Source organism: Protopterus annectens, chromosome 14.part0, assembly GCF_019279795.1.
Source record: "Protopterus annectens isolate FY-2018-M chromosome 14.part0, PAN1.0, whole genome shotgun sequence".
Taxonomy (NCBI): domain Eukaryota; kingdom Metazoa; phylum Chordata; order Ceratodontiformes; family Protopteridae; genus Protopterus; species Protopterus annectens.
Genome location: NC_056748.1, coordinates 975,827,179 through 975,848,516, shown reverse-complemented (window position 1 = coordinate 975,848,516; position 21,338 = coordinate 975,827,179). Strand labels below are relative to the sequence as shown.

Below are 21,338 nucleotides of genomic sequence, written 5' to 3'. Positions count from 1 at the left end.
CATCAAGATGTTTCTTGAAGAGTGCTAATGAGGATCTTTGTTTGATATAGATAAGTAGTTTGTTCCAGAGTATGGGAAGTCTCTGAGACAGGAATCTATCCCTCCAGCATGTTCTGTTTATTGTGGTGACAAGGTTTAGGTCCCTAGAGAGTGTAGCTCGGAGGGATTGGGATTTCTTTACATGGAGCATGTCCAACAGCTCTGGGTTTGACATAGCTTTGTATGTTAGGTAGCGATCGCCTCTGAGTAGGCGATATGCGACAGAGAAAAGTTGGAGTTTTTTGAGACGGTCTGCGTAGGCCATCTGTTTGAGGCCAGTAATCCTCTTTGTGAGGTATTTCTGTGGCCTTTCCAGTTGTTGTAGATGTTTTGTGAGGTACTCTATAATGAATCTAATGAGTGATGAATAGAGGGGAACAATTACCTCTTTTTTTCCTGGATGAGAAACCTTTTGTGATGAGGTGGGCCACATAGAAGGATTTCCTGACTACTGTGGCAATGTGATTATCAAAGGAGAGACTACTGTCCACCTGTGTCCCAAGGTCTGTTATCACACTTTTGGTGTTAAGTAGACTACCGCCTATGTGGTAGTTCACGGGTACAGAGTTTTTACCAAAAGGGATGACAATGCACTTTTTGGCATTGAGCTTGAGGCCATGGCTTTGACACCAGGCATCTGTCTCAGTGAGGCCCTTTTGTAGGATGTCCACATCGTTAGGAGATTTGATTATGGCTCCTAGTTTGCAGTCATCTGCGAACTTTGTTAGCCAAAGACCTTCTGTGTTAGCTTGTACTTCAGAGAAGTAGATACCAAACAGGAGAGGACCTAGGACTGAACCCTGTGGTACCCCACTTGTCACTGGTCTGAAGTTGGATTTAGAGTCTGCTACTTTCACAGTGTGGGTTCGGTCAGTGAGCCAGTTGGCAACCCATCTTGTGACATGGGGATTTATACCTAGTTTAGTGAGTTTGTCTATAATTCCAGAGTGGAGGGATGGTGTCGAAAGCCTTGGCGAGATCTAGATAGGCTGTGTGTACCACCTTACCCTCATCTACAGCTTTGGTGACCGCTTCAAAGAAGTCTATCAGGTTTAGGAGACATGATCTGCCTTTTACAAACCCAAACTGGGTAGGGTCCAGAGTTTAGAGATTACCAATGTCATTGTTTATAAGTTCCATGATGATACGCTCCATAGCCTTGCAGACCAGGCTCGTCAGGCTAATGGGGCGCTAGTTCCCGGGGTCTGTGGTGGCTCCCCGTTTGTGGAGTGGGATAACCTTTGCTGTGCGCCATTCAGTGGGCATAAAGCCTCAGGTGAGGCTATGATTGAACATGGTACTTAGGTGGGGTGCCAGTTCATTCTGTAGTTCATGTAGAACGCAGCCTGGGATGTTGTCAGGTCCCATGGATGCTGTGTTCTTGGCTTTGGAGAGTGTGTTTTTTACCTGTGCAGCCGTGATTATAGGTACTTTGCATTCTTCCGGTATAGAGATGGGCCTTTTAGGGGATGAGAGAGGGGTAAAGTTAGCACTGAACCCATCTGCCAGGATGTTGGCAATATCAGTTGGTTCTGTATATTTAGTGTCATTGTGCTGTAACTCAGAGCAGATCTGAGTGTTGCCATTGAGATTCTTGACATAGCTATAGAATGCTTTGTGGTTGTCTTTAGAATCAGTGGCGATTTTGTTTTCGTAACTAGCTTTGGAGGAATTTATGAGGGATCTCAGCTTCTTACTGAGGCTGACCACAGAGTTCCTCCAATTATGGGATTTTACTCTTTTTTGCAACAGTTTCTTTCTTCTGCTGTAGAGTTTGTTTATAGCAGGGGACCACCAGATTGGCTTCCTTTTTTTGGAGGATAGCATCTTGGTTCTGTTAGGGATTGCACGATCCATGCACTCGTGTAAGTGCTTATAAAGTGCAATTGTATAGGATTCAGCAGTCGTATCTCTACTGTCCGTCAGCATGGGTGTCATGAAGTTTGGCACGTCTGTCTTAAGAAGCGTGAAGTTGTCTTTGGAGAAATTTTTTTTACTGTGGTTTCCCTAATGGGGGGGGGGGGGTGGGGCTGGGATGTGGATGTCTAGGGTGATTTGCTTGTGGTCGGATCTGACCAACGAGGAATTGACCTGTGGTGTGGAACACCGGTTGCCCATGTTGGTAATGACCAGATCTAGCATATTGCTGCCAATGGTGGGGGTGTGGATAAGTTGATTCAAGGCATTCAAATTTATGAATTCCAGAAAACGTTGAGTACACGAGTTGGTACATGAGTAGTTTTCCCAGTTAATGGTGGGGTAGTTGAAATCGCCCATTATTAGGGTGTTAGGTTGTACTCTAATATTTTCCAGTGTACTCTAATATTTTCCAGTGTATCAAGAAATGAGGAGTGTGAATCCTGAGGCATGGTGGGGGATCTGTAGCAAGCTACAATTTGCATTGTGGTCTTGCCCAGAGTTAGTTGCACTTGGATAATCTCAGATGCATAATGCTGAGCAACTAGCCTGGAGGTGTGGATATCCTTAATGAATATTGACACGCCTCCGCCTTTAGTGCTTCAGTCCAAGTTAGGTGGCTGAAAGGTGTGGTATGAATTATAGCCTGGTAATGCAGGGGAGCTCTCTGGAGCCTTGAACCAGGTCTCTGTCACTGCACAGATGTCGATATTCTCCATTTTAAGGAGTGCCTCAAGTGAGTGCATTTTGAGGTTTAGACTTATAGCATTGAGTAGCATTACCCTCAGATTTTGCTTGCTTGTACCTGTTACGGTCGTGAATTTGTCATTTGAATCTTGCCTAAAAAAGCCACTATAGGGGTGGCAAGAGCCTTAGCCAGTATCTGGAATCCCAAGGGCGACAGGTGCAGGCCATCTCTGGCAAAGCATCGTGGTTTGTCGATCATGTCATCCCAGGCAGACAGATACTGGATCCCCTAAGAATGACACCAGAAGCTTAGCCAATTGTTGAAGTCAATTATTTTGTCCTTGTACTGTAGTGTTATTCTGGGTGATGGCAGGATGCTGCTCAGGGCTAGGGTCATACCTGCCTGGGCTACAAGATCAGAAAGCTCCTCCATGTCTCTTTTCATGTAGTCCAGGGAGGTATGTCTTAGGTCATTCACACCAACATGAACAATGAGAGTCATATTTGTACTTGCTGTGGAGTGACCTAAATGCATGCGTTATGTGGCGGATCCTGGCACCTGACAGTGACTTTCTCCTGATTTAGCCTGGTGAGTGGAACATCAGTGTGCCTGACTATAGAGTCACCTATGACTAGAGTGTTAGGTACGTTGTTATGCCTTATAGGCTGTGGTTGAGTGGCACACTGAGTTTGTGGGCTGTGTGTCATTTGGGTTGTGTTGGGGGGGTGGAGGTTGCTTACGTTTTTGCTTTGGAGGTCCCCGTTGCTTGGGTAGATTTATTTTGAGAGCCACCACAAATGTAGGTGTGTGTTTTATGTTTCTATGTGTGTGTTTTGGTGGTGTAGGTTTTGAGAGACTATGTGATGAGTGTGGTGTGGTGCAAGTGTTTACCTTCTCCTCTTGACTGTCTAGTCCAGTCTTGGGTGAAGGGAGCTTTGCTTCCAGTTTGGTTATATAAATGCATCTCTCACAGGTTGTAGTGTTGGGTGGTAGGAGGAAAGGGTTGTCTGTGTACATGAGGCAATTGCTGCATTGCCCCAAGATGCCCAGATTCATCAGGTAGACAGGAGAAAACATCGGGAGGTGACCCTTAGACATGCCTGGATAAGTGCTTATTTATTAAGTACTAAAAACTGTTTTACTTTAGACAAGTGAGGAAAGTTGAGTGCTGTAGTAATTTGTAGCTTATTTAGTGCCTACAATGAGTTCTGAACAAGTGCTGAGCTCAAAGAAACAGATTTGAGTGCTAAAACTAGAAAACTGGCTAGTTCTAAGAAACAAAATTAAGCTAGAAGGCTTCCCTCCAACACAGAAAGGCTTGGGGGCTCAGAAGCTTACAAACAGTCCTGGTTACAGAAAATCTGTATCTGGACTAGACAACTTATAGGAAAGGCAGGAAACAAGCTTAGAAAAAAATGTTTTTTTTTTCTTCTAAAGGGGAAAGGAGGAGCAGAAGCTAACTGGGCTGGCCTTCTCAAATGTTCTCCCTGGAATAGGTAGAATGAGGTAACGACACTAGACAAAGAGGAGTGTCCCAGATCAAATTTACAGCAGGGGTGGGCAACTGCAAAGCCACCAAGTATAAAAACAGGATACGAAGAGGGACGGAGGGTGGGAAACAAAAATCAGAACAAACAAATCCAACCAGATGATAAACAATTGTAGAAAATTCTACTGAATACCTCACACACAGTGAGTAAAATAAAAGTGCTATAAATAACTCAGAAATAAGCAAAAAACAGGATACTTAATGTTATATATCTCAGATTCGTTAGCTCAGAGCCCTTCCTCCGACTTTCTCCAATTAGCTCAGTGTGAAACAGCAGAAACAATCACAAGTTAACTTCTTAACTTTATATACATAGGGAAATAGAAAGTAATGCTTTAAGTAATGCTTTAATTAAGCATATAATGGGAAATGGAAATGGACAGTTTTAAATTCAGAGTAATAGATATAGTATGTAAACAGATTAGAGGTGGGGACCTGAATAATGCTTTAGAGAATAGGGAGTACACTTGGATAACTAACCAGGACAGAATAATGCACTGACCATTAAGCCAATACTGGTTAAAAAACAGAAAGAAGTAAGATGAAAAATGGTTTTATATTATATTTTATGGGTTTTGCATTTTGTGTTACATGCATATAGGAATATGTTTAACTCATTTTAAAATAATTTAGTGACATTTGTAATCAGATTTATGTTTTATAGGCTGGCTGTTGTCATATGACTGTTTAATTGACTATTTAAGGTTTTAGAATCTAGTATAGACATTCTAACACGAAGGATTTGTAATCTGAAAGCTTTGTTGTTGTATTAAAGTATCTGGCGTTTTTCTGGAATTGTATTTATTGGATACTTCATACCTTCAGCAGCCTCGTCTCCTATTTGTCTTATGATCTCTACTGAAAAGTACTCTTATGTATTCTAGCCTCAGATTATATCCCTTTTCCTCTTTCCCACTGACTTTTTTTGTCAGCTTTTGTATGGATTTGCTTATATCGCCTTTAGAACCACACACAACAATCAAGGTGTTGTCTTACCAGGACCATGTAGAGTTGGAAGCATTTCCCCTCTGCTGCTGGAATCTGCCTCCTGTGAATATACCTAGCATTCTGTTGTATGCAGCCAATCTCCCTCACTGGACTTCCACTAGTCCAGAACAAGTACAGTAGCACACTCATCATTTACCTTCATTTCTGTTGCCCCCCCTGCTGATGCTTCACATCAGGTTGTTGTGGCCTAAGTGTAATACTTTGCATTTATTTTTGCTGAACCTAAAATGAAGCCCCTTTTGTCCACTTGTTCAGCCTTTCCAAATCCTTCCCTAGACTCTTCTCCACCCTATTCTGTACTGCTACAGCTATAGTGTTATTTGAGGGAACAGATTTGCTAATGATATGTCCGGTACAAACACACTGAAGAGTATGGGACATAGGACAAATCTCTGTGGCACTTCACTTTCCTAATTCCTGACATTCATTCCCCTCATGTATCCATCTCTGTATGTCTTGTTGTGCCTTGGTCCGGCCTACAAAAATTGAAACTTTTCGGTCAGCCTTTTCCATGAGACTGAGTCAAATGTCTTGCTGAAGTCCAAGCAAACTCTTCCTACTAATTCTCCTTGTTAAGCTCAGCTGGTGACAGCTCCTTCTGGTCACGCAGTCTTGCTGATTGCTGTTTCGGCGACTGTTGTCCTCTACAAATGCTACCAGCCTTCTCCTCTGAATTGTCTCCATGATTTCCCATTTCACTGTTAAGCTAAAAGACGTGTACTTCTGTGCATTCCCCCCTCCCTGCACATACACAAAAGAATGTAATACTTGTTGTTTTCCAGTCTTCTTGCACTTCTACACTATCCATAGCTGTGCTGAAGATCTCCTTTGAGGATCTGCAAACACAGAGGCTGGATTTCTGAGGGCTTTCTTGGGTAGACTATCTGGTCCTTTTTCTTTATTCTTCCAGTTCCCTCTCCACCTGCTCCCTCTCTGGCTAGCTGTCTGCTGAGTCTCCTTTCTCACTTTTTTGCTGCCTGCCCAGTATTTTCCCTTTTCTACCCTGTCTCTTTCGCAGCATAGCACCCCCTTTGGTGTCTTTTTTCAAAACTAATGCAAGATATTCATTCACTACCTCTTCCTTTTTCCTAGTGCACAGTTGCATGTTTAGCAATATACTCAACTTTCTGCAAGTAAGTCTATAGTAAAGTATTTTGGGTACTGTATGTTGCAATTGATAGTTAACACAGTGGACTTTATATGCCCTACAAGGCACTGTGCTTGTGGTAGGCAGACTCGAATTGAAGAGAGACAACAGTGTGTGCTGTAATAAGGAGTTGTGTGCCACCTGCATCAGTATATTTGATAGTGCGAGAGCTGCATTAGCCTCTACCGAAAAAAACATCCAGCTAGAAAATGGGACTGAGAATTTAGGTTAAATCAAATGTCATTTACGTTACATTGATCACTTCTTGAAAATATGTTGTGTGTGTGGTGCACAACTGTGCTGCATTTTGTTCATGAAATGTTTTAAAACCATTTGTTGTTGCTTGCATTCAAGATTTGTGTAGAGCATAACACAGATGAAGGCAGTGATTAAAATGTTAAAAAATTGTTGTTTAAAAATGATAGTAATGCAACCAGCACATCATTATCTGAGATGAAACTGGAGATGGAAGAAAGCAGACCATTTTTCCACTTTAGCTTCAGCATTTTAGTTTTTCGTAATAAAACCCACAGAACAGTTTGTAAGTCCTATCTGTATAAAGTGACACTGAGCCAGTCAGTTAACTTCAGTCTGTTCTGTTGCCATAACTGAAAGCATAACATTTAACTTAATGCAAGTTTTCAGGTCAGCCAGTTTCCCAAGACTGCCATCTATACTAGGTTGATTTTAGTCTAAAGTTAATTTTGCCCATCATAATGTTTTGTGAGGGAAGCATAGTGATACAACGGCTAGTTCTACTGCCTCACCATGGCTTATTCTCTGGCTTGTTCTTGACTGAGATGCCATCTGAGCAGATTCTGCACATCCTTGTGGATTTTCACTGGTTGCTACAGTTTCCTTCCACATTCTGATGGTGTGCTGTAGGTGAATTGGCAGTTCTCTGACTTGTCCACAAGCAAGCATGCATGCATGCGTCCCACAGATGGTTACTGACCCATCTAGGATTAGTTTCTTTGCCTTGTGCCCTTTGAATGTAGGGTAGACCACCAACTCCCCGCTGTACCTGAACTAGATGAAGCAAGCAGTCAGAGAGTGAAGACTGCCTTATGGTCATTTTTTTAGTCATTGCTCACTTGCATATCCAGCCTTTTCCTTTTGACCAGTTAGCTCCTGTCATCCCAGCTGGCCTTAGAAGGTGAGAGTTAAGCAGTGGCTGGATGTCCTTCATGGATGCATCTGCAGTCATAACAACTCCGTTCTGGCTACTAGATACTGTACAAGGACTGCTGTATTGGGGCTGAAGCACTGCACTGCCCCATTCCATCTTTAATAGGTGTCGCACCTCCTTGAGTACTCTGTGGATTTTTGCACTGCCCCAATCCATTTTTAATAGGTGTCGTACCTCCTTGAGTACTGTGTGGAGCACTGCAGTTCCCCATTGCATCGTTAATAGGTGTCGTACCTCCTTGAGTATTGTGTGGCTCGCTGCACTGCCCCCATTCCATTTTTAATAGGTGTGGTACCTCCTTGAGTACTGTGCGGAGCACTGCAGTCCCCCATTCCATCTTTACTAGATGTATACCTCCTTGAGTACTTTGTGGAGAGCTGCACTGCCCCATTCCATCTTTAATAGGTGTAGTACCTCCTTGAGTACTTTGTGGAGAGCTGCACTGCCCCATTCCATCTTTAATAGGTATAGTACCTCCTTGAGTACCACACCTTTGATCATTTACTCTTTTTCCCATCTTTCCATGGCATCCCATGCTTGCTGATTCAACATGTTACTAACCACACCTTTGATCATTTACTCTTTTTCCCATCATTCCAGACTGGATTCTTTGGCTCCCTTATCTCCTAGATGAACCTGGATTAATAGGGTTGTAGTCAAAATTTTATTATCTCTGACTTAGATGATGAGGCTGGGATTCTTCCAACTTGCGTGGTCACTTTGCTGTCTGTTGTTGCACAGATGGAGGTAATAAGAATGAAAATGAATCCATGTTTTGTACTTTTGTGTTTTTATGGAATGTTTTATAAGGGTTATGAAATATTTTTGGAGCATTCTAGGTTGAAACATACGGGGCTATGTGTATTTGATTTATGCAAGTCCACCATCCATGAATCCTCTGTACCTTATCAGACTAGGTGCGCATACTTTTTTTCTACCTTTTACTGTCCTTTACCCACCTGTTTGAAGAAGTAGCTGTTTTCCTGAATTGTTCTTTAAAGCTCATTGAAGAACAACATTGGCTAATATTTTATTATTATTTTGTGATAAAGCATTTAAGGATTTCTAGAAGTAGAATCTTTTGTTTCTATTGTATACGTAGTTAAACACTACACTCTTAATTATTTATTTATTGCTTTTCTTGCGTCTATATCACGTTATTAAAAGTTTACTTAATCGAATCAATAAAGGTCAAACATTAGTGATCGATTAAGTAAAACATCGAATAACGTAAAAAAAAAAAAACTAAATGGCGTAGGCAGGGGGGCAAGCCACCCTACACCCCCCACACCCCCCCTACTTAAATATACCAACTCCGAGACCGCACTACATTGAGGTAAATGGAAATCTCCCCTTACGGAGATTTCTGTTTACTTGCACAATGTTCTTCACGTTCAATATTGTCGTGCCAACAATATCAGACTCGATATTGTCAGCTTACCACAACGTGAAGTAGACCCATTCTTTACTACGATGGTCTGACTTGGCAATTAGGCCCATTTTCGGTGGAGGCCCGATGGGAAACGTGCTCCATCAGAGGGAGAAAAATTACAAAGAATTTGTAGAAAAAAAAAAAAAGAATCAGTAGAAATGGGTGTTTTAAATCATAAAATGGTGGATGATTCTGTTTGCAGTACAAATTATATGTATTAATAAGAGTAAGTAAATTATAATGCATTCATAAAAATAAATTATAAGTAATTGCACTGGACACTTAAGTGTTCCTTCTGTTACATTACTGGTCATATAAGCACGGGTGCTTGAACTACTGAGAGCCACATTTAACTGACCTCCTTTACACTGAGCTAAGTTTTATGTTAATGCGTTTCCTGTTTTAATGCTACCTCTTTTATGTAAAGAAGCATGCATTTTTGGCAGAATTGGAGGGTTGTATGGTTTTCTGAACTTAATAACTATCCAGCAACCTTTATCCTTCCATACAAATCCTCCCCAATCTTAAATCTTGTTAACACATCTGTACCCTCAAAAGGACCATACTTAGTACCTCATTGCACCTCTCTGTCCAATGTGTCTACTATGCATTTGCATAATTTTATACAAACAAAAACATTTTATTGTTAACCTATTGAACTATATCAATGTAAAATTGTTACGTAGCTTCTTTTTAATGCAACTTTAACTTTATGCATGTAACCCAACATATGTGAATCGTTTTGCTATAACTGCTATTATATCAATATTGTTTAAAATTGTACTTGTTTTAAAATGTACTACTGGAGCTTTTCTCCTCGGGTCTCCACTGAAAATGGGCCACAAGCCCAGCTGGACAAACCCGGTTAACAAATGCCAATAAATAAATAAACACTTTTTTGATTTATGCCACGCTTTTTCACTTCTTTTACTCCTTAAGAAAGTAATACGGATGTATTCTTACCAGACTGAGTCTGAAACAAATAAATAAAAATAAGGCAACCTTTTGTGGAAAGGGGTCCATCATCTTTTTGTTTTCATTTGCTTTGTCCTTAAAATGTAGAATTTCACAGTCAAGCATCCCCTTGGGAGAACAGATGTAATAAAATCAGGACCCCATTCATTATATATCTCACAACTTTGTTTATTGTAATAAATGCATATTTTTGTGTTTTCACTGCTCAGGAAAAGTGTTAACTACACTGCATACCATGGCAACGACCTTTGTGGTGTGAAATTGCTGGTAGTTTCTCATAAACAAGGAAAAGAAAAAAGGAAGGAAGAAATTAAAACTTTATAGACTTTCAGTTAAAAGTAAAAATGTATTTTATTTTGTATCCCATTTGAGTGTCCCATAAAATTAACTTTATTTTTAGCTCCGATTAAAATATAAAATTATATATATATATATATATATATATATATATATATATATATATATATATATATATATTCATAATGCAAAATTTGCAAAGTGAGCTCCATATGCATGCAGTGTTTTTCTAATAAATGAAACAGTTTAAATAGAGACAGCTAAGTTTGTCTCCTGCTTAATTGCATTTTTGTGTGCTTTTGTATTGAATTAAATAAAATACACTAGTTCCAGTCCTATATAATTAGACTGGATTTTTTCTTTCTTTGCTTTTGAATCTGTACCAGAGTATTTTGCTAACTAGTTTCTGTAAAAGACAGAAAGTGATTTAAGCTGCATATTAAAAAAATAAAAGTTGCTTTATATTAATTTTGCTAATAAACATAATTAGATTTTTTTTTATTAGCATTGCATCAGTGATAAAATTATCATGTTTTGGGTACCGCTGAGCTGCATCAAAAATGCATGACATAGTAAGGGGAGCAGTATGAAGCAGGTGCACAGCATGTTCTGCTAATTGTCTTGTATTGAACACGTATTAGTACATTACTAAATGATTAATTTACAAGTGCTTTACATTATATTCCATGTTGTTAAATAGTGTCACTTCTCTTTATTTGCAGGTACCAGCAGACAGGTGTTAGCTGGCTGTGGGAGTTACACTGCCAGCAGGCAGGAGGAATTCTGGGAGATGAGATGGGATTGGGTAAGACCATTCAGTTAATTGCCTTCTTGGCAAGCCTCAGCTACAGCAAAATCAGGACGCGTGGTTCAAATTACAGGCAAGTGCTTCTCTGTAGACTGACAGTCTGTAGAGCTCAATTAATATTTCATCAGATGTATTGCTGGTAGAAGGGGGCCTATTGAATAATTAATGACATTTCAATTACAATATTCCTTTAATTCTTTTAGTGGGGACATCAAAGGAAATATTTTACGAGACGAATAGCTGTAGGGCAGGGGAAATTAAACACGTAACACTTTTAATGAATTCCAAACATTGATGCTACATTTGGAAGATGAGCCCACTAGATGTTATAGGTCAGTACAATGTCTAAGGTTACTGTCCACAAATGGATTGTTTACAAACTCAATTAGGTCTCTTTATCAGCAGTTTACACAACATAGAGTTTTTGATCAGATGCAGCACTGTTTTGCTATGACCTGAAGCTGCTTTAAAACAGTTCTGGCAAATCATCATCTGGTGGACATTTTGTAGGAAGAACCCCGGGTCTTCGTGTTAAAAATTGGTAATAATCAGAAAAGCACATTAATGTACTGTCTTATTTTTTAGTCTCTGTAGATAAATGCATCTGTTTTCCTTGTTGAAAATGTGTTACTAAAATTGTTTATTATGTTATTTTTTCCCCTAATAGAATATTCATTTCAATAAAGCCAGTTCCAGATTTTGTAGATGCTTACCGCAAGCACTTTCTTTCACAGACTAATGAAAAGTCATTACTCCTGTTACATGACCAGGCAGTATTATTTGTTGCTGTTTCATTATAAAGTTTTCTTCATATTTAGATGTGGCCTGTATAATAAAACAGATTATTTCTTATTGAAATTCCTTACTTAAATTTCATGCATTTCATATTTCAGAGGCCTTCTGCAGTGATTACTTGTTAAAGTACTTCTTCAGGCATATTTAAAAAACGTCACAGTTAGGTTTGTTGTCGTATCACATATACTGGGCTTGAAAGGACTTTTGTGACACCTGCACATTTTGGAAATGGAGTCTAAATGGTGATCATAGGAAAGGTCTCATATTCATGCCTAAACTGTTCAGATCTTTCAAGTGTTCCTGCACCATTCATTTCAATAGCCAGGATCCACTGCTGTTGCCAGAGAAAGGAGTGTGATCTGAAATATTGCCACTGTGTCAGTATGCTGGTCCAACCACACCAGCAGGATACAAACAAAAAAGCTGAAGGCCAGCATCACATCCTTGAAGATGGCAGGTATGAAGAGTGCCAGAGAGTAAATTTAAGGCAATATGAAGCCAGGTGTAGATTTTAACATTTTCATGCTAAGGCTACATTGTACTCTTCATTCATTTTCAGTTCCCCTCAAAGGACAAATGGTTGAACCAACCCACACCTTTCTCTGAGAGTGACAAGAGGTACATGAGAAGAGAACCCTTGTCAGTCACCTTTGTTGTATCACAGGGTTGTACTGTCACCCATATTTGAGCATCTAAAGCATCACTGTGGGGAAATCTGTTATGCCTCACAGGGAGAGCTTAGCACTGGCTTTGGGAAAAAAGGGTTATCTATCGATGCCTCCTCCTGATAGCACAGGTCTCATTATTGACTATATTTAAGGGTACTTCCACAGGTCAGCCTGCAGCACTTAGGTTCACAGCAATGGCCAACACTTTAAATGTGCACGCACTGTTTGATGTCTGGCAGAAACAGACCCTTAAGAAATGTGAGCTGGTACCAATGTCCTTCAAGGATGCATCTGCAGTCCTTACAAATGGGTTGTCCTGTCGTCAGGCAGCCCTTCGGTCGGCCGGATTCCAAAGTCTGGGCCTGGCCTCGGCTGGTGTCACACTTCACCCGACGTCATAGCTGCAGTTCTTCGGGTATAAAGGCATCAGCCGACGCCATTTTCCTCAGTCTTTCTTGCCGGCGTGGCTCAAGCAGAAGCTGTTCGCAAGTGCCGGTCGGTTAGATCCAGAGATTACTACTACCGAATACTACTTCGAAGACTTCTAAAAAGCTAAGTACCCCATTGGGGACTCTTTCTTGCCTCAGCCGATGTCAGAAAAAGTGAATAACTGTTTAACTTGTGGGAAACAAATACCTCATAAAGATTTCCACTCTTACTGCTTACCTTGTTTAGGCCCAGACCACGACGTAGCAGCTTGTCTAGCCTGTGCTTCTTTCAACCTTCGGGCGCTTAGACGTCGGTCGGAGTTTGCTGAACAGTTTTTCGGCTCAGATTTTGCGTACATAATGCCGTCGGATCCTCCGACTTCTCAAGTTGTTAAGAAACGCAAAGAAAAGGACCGACACTCGCGGTCCACGGTTTCGGCCGAAACCACGGTTAAGCAAACCGCGAGTGTCTCGGTTTCGGCCGAAACCGAGCAAACGGTTCTATCTTCAGCCGAATCCATGACTACTACCGAGGCCCCTTCTACCCTGGTTGAATCGGCCTCTGAAGTTCTACCTGCTACTGTGGTTTCACAAGAATTATCGGACACCATCCCTTTGGATGTTTCTACCCTGCACGTGGTGCTGCTAGGCCGCCTGCAGCCATGTCTATAAAGGCCTTTGCCAGGGCTAAAACAGCCAAAACTTCTAAGTCTGTGCCTGTTAAGCCCCCCTCTCACAGGCCCAGTTCCAGTTCCCAAATGCTTACTCTGGCAGAGGATCTCATCTCTTTAATAAGGGGATCCCAATCTCACCCAGACAGGGCCTCTCAACCTCCAGAAAAGAGACCTAGAGCAGAGCCCCCTGAGCCAGTGTCCTCAGATGATTCTTCTGATGATACAGCCAATACAGACCATCCAGAGGCTCCTTTTTCTACTTATGAAGATTCCGATGCTGAGGAATCGATTCCTTCTGCCTCTCCACCAGAGGAATTTTCCTTTGGGGAAACTTTACATGCCATGAGAGAGCAATTCCAATGGCAGGGACAAGATTTCTCAGATTCAAGGAAAAGGATTAGGACCTTTTTGCATTTACCACAACATAGGCCTTTAGCTATACCTCCAGTTCTTCCTGTTGTGGATGATGCATTTAATGATGCTTGCACTGCTCCTGATACTTTACCTCCAGCCCCTGCTAAGCCCGATAGGTTCTACAGGGTCCCGGACACTCATCACCATTTATACAAGGCTCCTTTGCAGATCCGAGACTATCTCCCAGGGGCCTAAGGCAGTAGCACCTCAGTTAAAACCCTCTCCCTTCTGAAAGGGAATCCAGGTCCTTAGAGATGGGGTAAAAGTATACACCTCTGCTACTCTCTCAGCTAGGGCATTGAACTGTCAGTTTCATATGATCCAGTACCAGGAGTTTATGCTTGATCAGTTAACTAAGAAACTGTCCTCTGATGATTCTTTAGATAAGAAATATGTTCTAGAAATGGTGCATAACATTCAGCAGGTTAGTAACCATTCCTTAAAATGTGGCTATGATGCACTGGAGGCTTCCTTTAGATCAGCCATGACTGGCACAGTTATAAGAAGGCATGCATGGTTGAAAGAACAGGTCTTGCCGGATCATGTTAAAGCAAAACTATTAGATGCTCCTATGGATAAGGTCAGTTTATTTGGTTCTCCTGCTCAACAGGTACTGAAGAAAATGGAAGAGAAGGCAAAATCTGTACAAACAGTGAAAGATTTCTTACAGGTTCAGCCTCCAAGGTTTAGCAGGAACTGGCCTTCCAAAATTGGTACTTTCCAGACTCCTCTTAATCTCAGTGAGGCAGAATTACGCGATCAAGAGGCAGAAATCAGTCCAGAGCAGGTGCCTACAGGGACGACAGTGGCAAGGTAACAACCAACGAGGCACAGACACAACTACTACCACTGCAACAGGACAATCACAGTGACTTGGCTCTGGCACCGCCTACCAGGGAACAAATAGCAGCATCCTTAGGCGGAAAGTTAGCCTTATTTTCAAAAAACTGGCACTAGATCACAAGAGACAAGTGGATTTTGCAAACTATAGACCAAGGCTACAGGTTTCATTTCCACACTTTACCAGGAAAAAGAGGAATGCCAAACCTACCACCAAATCAAAAGACAGAAGCTCTAAAACAAATAGCTCAATTAACAAAGATGAGAGTTGTGGAAAGGGTACCATCTATGGAACAAGGCAAGGGATTTTACTCCAGACTATTCCTGGTACCAAGAAAAGAGAAAATTGGAGGCCTATTCTCGACCTGTCCGCTTTAAACACATTCATCATTGTTCCAAAATTCAAAATGCTGACCCTACAGCAACTTCTTCCCATGCTGGGCAAGGAGTATTGGCTGGTAACTCTAGATCTCAAGGAGGCATACCTGCACGTCCCCATACGACCAAATTGCAGAAGATACCTCAGATTTCTTGCAGGATCAGAGCATTATCAATTCTCAGCATTGCCCTTTGGCTTATCTACTGCACCCAGAGTGTTCACGAAATGCCTGGCATCAGTAATCGCTCACTGCAGGCTTCAGGGAATCCAAATATATCCATACCTGGACGACTGCCTGATACAAGCGGACAACAAAAACAAGCTAACAGAAGACTTACAAAGAGTCATTTGCTTACTACAAGCCCTGGGATACACAGTCAATATAAAAAAGTCAAGACTGATACCATCCCAAAGAATAACCTTCTTAGGTGCAGAATTGGACACAGTAAAACAGATGGCATTCCTAACTGCAGAAAAACAAGAACAACTTCCTCTCTACTTCTTGGCATTAACAAAGCAGAACAAACTAACAGCAAGGAAAGTACTGCAGGCCTTGGGCTTCATGGCATCCTGCATAATCCTGGTCTCCCATGCCAGACTGCATATGAGAAAGCTACAGTGGTACCTAAAGAATTTATGGTCTCAACACAGGCACAGCTTAGAAACCGAAATACCACTAATTCCATGCCTGAAACAAGAGTTCCTATGGTGGGCTCAGGCATGCCAGTCAAACCCAGGTTTGCCCTTCCACAGCATTCAACCAAGCCAAACCATCACAACGGACGCCTCAGACCTCGGTTGGGGGCCCACATGCTGGACAAGTGCATACAAGGCTTATGGACTCCAGATCAGCTGCACCTGCACATAAATCAAAAAGAAATGCTGGCAGTAAAACTAGCAATCAAGAATTTCAGACCATTCCTCCAAGAAGGCCAGTTGATGATAAGGACAGACAACACCACAGTCATGTGGTACATCAACAAACAGGGAGGCACTCATTCATACCCTCTATGCCGGATGGCACTGGACCTATGGAATATGGCTCTGAGTTACAACATTCAGTTACAAGCAATTTTGTACCGGAAAAGAAAACATCCTAGCAGACATATTAAGCAGAACTACCTCGGATGCTCACGAATGGATGCTACACCCGGACATCTTCAAGGTCATCACAAAGAAATGGGGACTGCCACAAATAGACCTATTCGCATCCCCACTCAATCACCAGCTCAAGAAATTCTGCACAAGGACATTCACCCACTTGCTTGGAAGGTGGACTCTCTATCCTTCAGTTGGAAAGGCCTGACAGCATATGCATTCCCACCTCTTCCTTTGATGCACAAGGTGCTATTGAAGATCAAAGAAGACCGTCCAAGGATCATCCTGATAGCTCCAGACTGGCCAAGGCAACATTGGTACCCATTACTGAGGAGCATGTCTCGGGGGAAAATGTGGACACTACCCCTGATTCCTTTGATGTTAACTCAGAGCGACTACAACATCCTGCATCCAAACCTGAAAACTCTGCAACTGACTGCCTGGAACATTACATAAGAGCAACTAACCCAGATTTATCCCAAAGGGTTAAAGACATTATCCTTGAGGCCCGCAGACCCTCAACAAGAAGGAACTATGCAGGAAAATGGAAAAGGTTTCTCATTTGGAGTACCGAGAGGGCAGAGATGTGTCAAAGGTAGACATTGCCAACATCCTGGAGTATTTGGCAGAGCTTTTCCATACAGGCCTGTCCTATTCCTCCATCAAGATACATGCATCAGCTATTTCTGCAGAATACAGCTTGATCCCCTGTCTTTTCAAGATCCTCTACTCAGGCAGTTTCTGAGAGGAATTAAGAATGTAAAACCTCCTAGGAAACCACCATTACCCGCATGGGACTTGAACTTTGTGCTAGAAAATGTGACACTCCTCGCTTTCGCACCAGCAGCAACAGCAGATCTTCAACACCTATCCTGGAAAACTGCTTTCCTGCTGGCAGTTACCTCAGCAAGAAGGGTTTCTGAGCTACAGGCTTTAATGGCAGTACAACCCTTCCTAATCTTCCATCAAGATAGAGTGTCCATGAGAACTAATCCTACATTTATGCCTAAGGTGGTATCCAGAGTGTCTTTAAACCAGGCAATCCACCTACCTACCTTCTTCCCCAATCCACAGAACAGGGGAAAGACTGCTGCATACTTTGGATGTACATAGACAGTTACGCTACTACCTGGACAGAACCAAGGGCAATAGAAAAACTGACCAGCTTCTGGTAGCATATGCAACAGGAAGGGAAGGAAAAGCAATTTCCAAACAGACAATCTCCATGTGGATAGGAAATTGCATTAGATTCTGTTACTCCTACCATGGAAAGCAAATTCCACAGAACATAAGGCCTCATTCTACAAGGGCTACAGCCACTACCACAGCTTTCTTACGAGGATTGGCTACCAAGGACATTATAGAGGCTGCTACTTGGACCTCCGTGCATACATTTGCCAAGCATTATAACTTACCTTTATACTCTAGATCCCGAGCAGGGTTTGCCACTGCTGTTTTGCAAGGGATCCTAACTACACCATAATTTCTTCTTCCTCCTCCCTAGTTTGGCTATGGTATTCTACCCATTTGTAAGGACTGCAGATGCATCCTTGAAGGACATAGTACAGTTTTGTACCTACCATAAATGTAGATGTCCGAACAGGATTGCATCTGCAGTCAGGATTACCCACCCTCCTTCCCCTCTGTGGTACTCTTAGGGTATTTGCCCACCTAATAGCTGGGGGGGGATCTCTTATGGTGTATTTGTTTGTATATATGTACATACATGATTATTTTTTGTGTTTGCCTTCTACTATTTGGAAACATTGGCATTTATCCAAAATTTAGCTATCCAAGAGGGCAACTGGCATCTGGGGCAAGAAACACTGAGGAAAATGGCGTCGGCTGATGCCTTTATACCCGAAGAACTGCAGCTATGACGTCGGGTGAAGTGCGACACCAGCCGAGGCCAGGCCCAGACTTTGGAATCCGGCCGACCGAAGGGCTGCCTGACGACAGGACAACCCATTTGTAAGGACTGCAGATGCAATCCTGTTCGGACATCTACATTTATGGTAGGTACAAAACTGTACTTTTTCACACCCTGTACAGGCTTTCATGACTATGTACCACCTTTGACATGGTGTTCCCATAGTATCAGTGATAATGTACCTATATGCCACCTGTTCCTTCAGAACCAGTGCCACATCACCTGATATCTGCTGACTGCATCATGCACTTGGTCAGCCCATTACACCTCCTTCTGAAGGTAAAAATGGTGGCATGTACCCTTCACCCACATTTTCTTGTGAATTAGAATCTGAGGATACGGAGATCCTTTTTAGACTAGGTTATTGAAAGGATATAGACACCCCCTTCCTTTAGCTCCATTCTGGATAACTGTAGAGAAACTGGAGATTGTGAAGTCCCCTCTGGCTTGTTCTGTTCATCGTCTGCTATATCCACAGAAACTTCTTGACCAGTATGTAGGTAGAACTGTGTGCCAAGCCGCCTAAACTGGTTAGTTTTGGATGATTTCAGCATCTCTTTATTATGCAAGTCAGTGACTGTAGTCCACAAATTTAGTTCTTTCTTGCGGGTTTGGATTTTTTCAGGTTATTTCTTGCACATTCCACTATAAAGGACTCTTCGATGGAAGTCCAAATATGGCAAATAGTGTTCACATTAGACGTGGTGATAGAGCTAGTTTCCTAGTCTGACGGCTAAGTGGTCAGCTTTAGTACGAAACTGTAGATATAGATGTGTTAGATATGTATGTGATATGATGACTGGATATGATATAGATATGTTTATAACTACTTTACAAATGCAGTGTAGGCCAAGCATGGAACAAACTCCCCTCACATATAAGAACCATCTCCCACCCTTAGCACTTCAAAAAAGAGCTTAGACTACATTTACTTAGCAGAAAGTCTTGTCCCTGTTATGACCTTACCTAACCCATTACACCTCTTCATCCCCACCCCCAAGCCAGGAATAAACTCCACTTAGCTAGGTAATTACAATGACGTAGACATATCCCATGCCTAGCTCTTTGTTAACCTTTTTGTTTTTGAGGTATGTTTCGTTTCTGTTTTTACTTGTCTGCTAGAAGAAGAAAAGAAAAACATTGCTTATATTAGAACCATTATCTTTCTATGCTTTGTATTTTTATCTTGTTCACATTTTTTCTGTACATCTCAATTACCCATAATTGCATTACTACTGCAATTTGAACTGTGTTTTGATTAATTGTTAACTGTGTTAAAATTTGTTCTTTGTGTCTGCAAAATCTCTGGAGCTTTTCTCCTCAGGTCTCCACTGAAAATGGGCCTCTGGCTCACTTGGACAAACCCGGTTAACAAATGTCAAATAAGTAAATAAATATAGAAATCTGCCATCATGTAATCTTGATGTTCTTTGCTTAGTGTGTTTTTTCTCAGTAAATAACACAGAAACATTGGAGATGTGTGAGTAACCTCCATGAAGCCTTGAATCAGAGTGAACTGCTTAGAAGAAGGTGCACAGCATGAAATGTATCTTTCTATAGCTACCTTATTAACATTTAAAGAAACATTAAACCAAAGTCCCATCTGCCTGAGCTGGTGGTAGCTCAGGTGGATGTAAAAGATCCCCTAGCACTTATTGGAAAAAGAAGGGACGTTCCTAGGTACCCTGGTTAAAAATTCCCCTAGTCAACATGAATACCACTTTGGATCTCCCCTGCAAAGAGGCCACTGACCTAGTTGGGACTAACTTGGTCAATTTAAGAGGAAGGCTAAGTAAATAAATAAATAAATAACGTAAACCCCATACTTCACATCTCTCTTTTTTAGTTATTGTGTGTGTGTGTGTGTGTGTGTGTGTGTGTGTGTGTGTGTGTGTGTGTGTGTGTGTGTGTGTGTGTGTGTGTGTGTGTGTGTCATGTTCTTCGTGTTTCACTGTTGCAGTCATTACATTTGGGTAATCCTGCTGGCAGGTTGACTCAGTCGGCCTGAATTCCAAAGTCCTGGGTCCTGCGTCGGCTGCTGTCACCCCCTTCCCTGACGTCAGGTCGTCAGGGGTATAAAAGAAGCAGGCGACCCCATTTTCTTTAGTCTTTCTTGCCGCGCGGTGTCCGAAGCAGAAGCAGTTCGCAAGTACCCGTCGGCCGACTCCTGAGATTTTCGTGTTTGAGTTTCAGATCCGAAGTCTTCAATAAAGCTAAGTACCCCATTGGGGAAACTTTTTTCTTGCTCCAGACCGATGTCAGAAAAAGTAAATATTTGTATTTCTTGTGGAAAACAAATACCTCATAAGGATTTTCATTCTTACTGCATTCCTTGCCTAGGCCCTGATCACAACGTTTCTGGTTGTCGGTTTTGTGCTGGATTTAACCAACGCACTATTAAGCGTCGGTATGATTTTGCTTTAAACTATTTTGGACGCCGATTTAATTATCCTGAAATGTCGTCGGATAGCCATCTGACTACCGGAGTTCACAAAAAACACAAAGAAAAGGAGAGAGAGATTGACAATCGAGGCCCAAAACCGACGACGAAGCTTCTCCTAAGCTAGTTGCCGGTTCTCAGTGAGGCGCTTTCGCAGCCACTGACACCCGCTACTTTAGAGTCGCAGGCTGCTACCGACTCCCACGTGGAGTTGGCCATGCCGCTGGAAACTCAAGGTATTGGAGCCTCAGATACTATTCCTTCAGATGGGTCCGGAGCTGCTGATCAGGCACCGGCTTCTGAGGTTGTATTCAGACCTAAACATCTTTACATTAAATCGACTTCAGTTTCAAAGGCAAAGACTAAAGCATCTTCTAAAGCAAAGAAACAAAGTCAAGAGCCACGTGGTCAGGCCTCTATGCCCAAAAAACAGATGCTCAAAATGGCTGAAGACTTGATTACCTTGATCAGGGGTTCCCATCCCCCTCCTGATAAGAGGCCTAGGCAAGAGATTGACTACGAATCTTTAGATCAGGTTTCCATTTCTTCTGATTCCTCTTCTGATCAGGAATATTCTCTTCCCCCCCTTTGAGGATTCTGATGCTGAAGAATCTATACCTTCA

General features: G+C 42.0%; 1 protein-coding gene across 1 annotated transcript in view; it reads left to right on the top strand.

Annotated features, from left to right (window-relative positions):
* ERCC6 (ERCC excision repair 6, chromatin remodeling factor) overlaps positions 1-21,338 on the top strand; it is a 1,256,800-nt gene that overhangs the window by 430,342 nt on the left and 805,120 nt on the right. Inside the window, exon 9 of the mRNA XM_044056771.1 lies at positions 10,964-11,122. Coding sequence (XP_043912706.1) covers positions 10,964-11,122 — 159 coding nt within the window. The remainder of the gene's footprint in view (positions 1-10,963; positions 11,123-21,338) is intronic.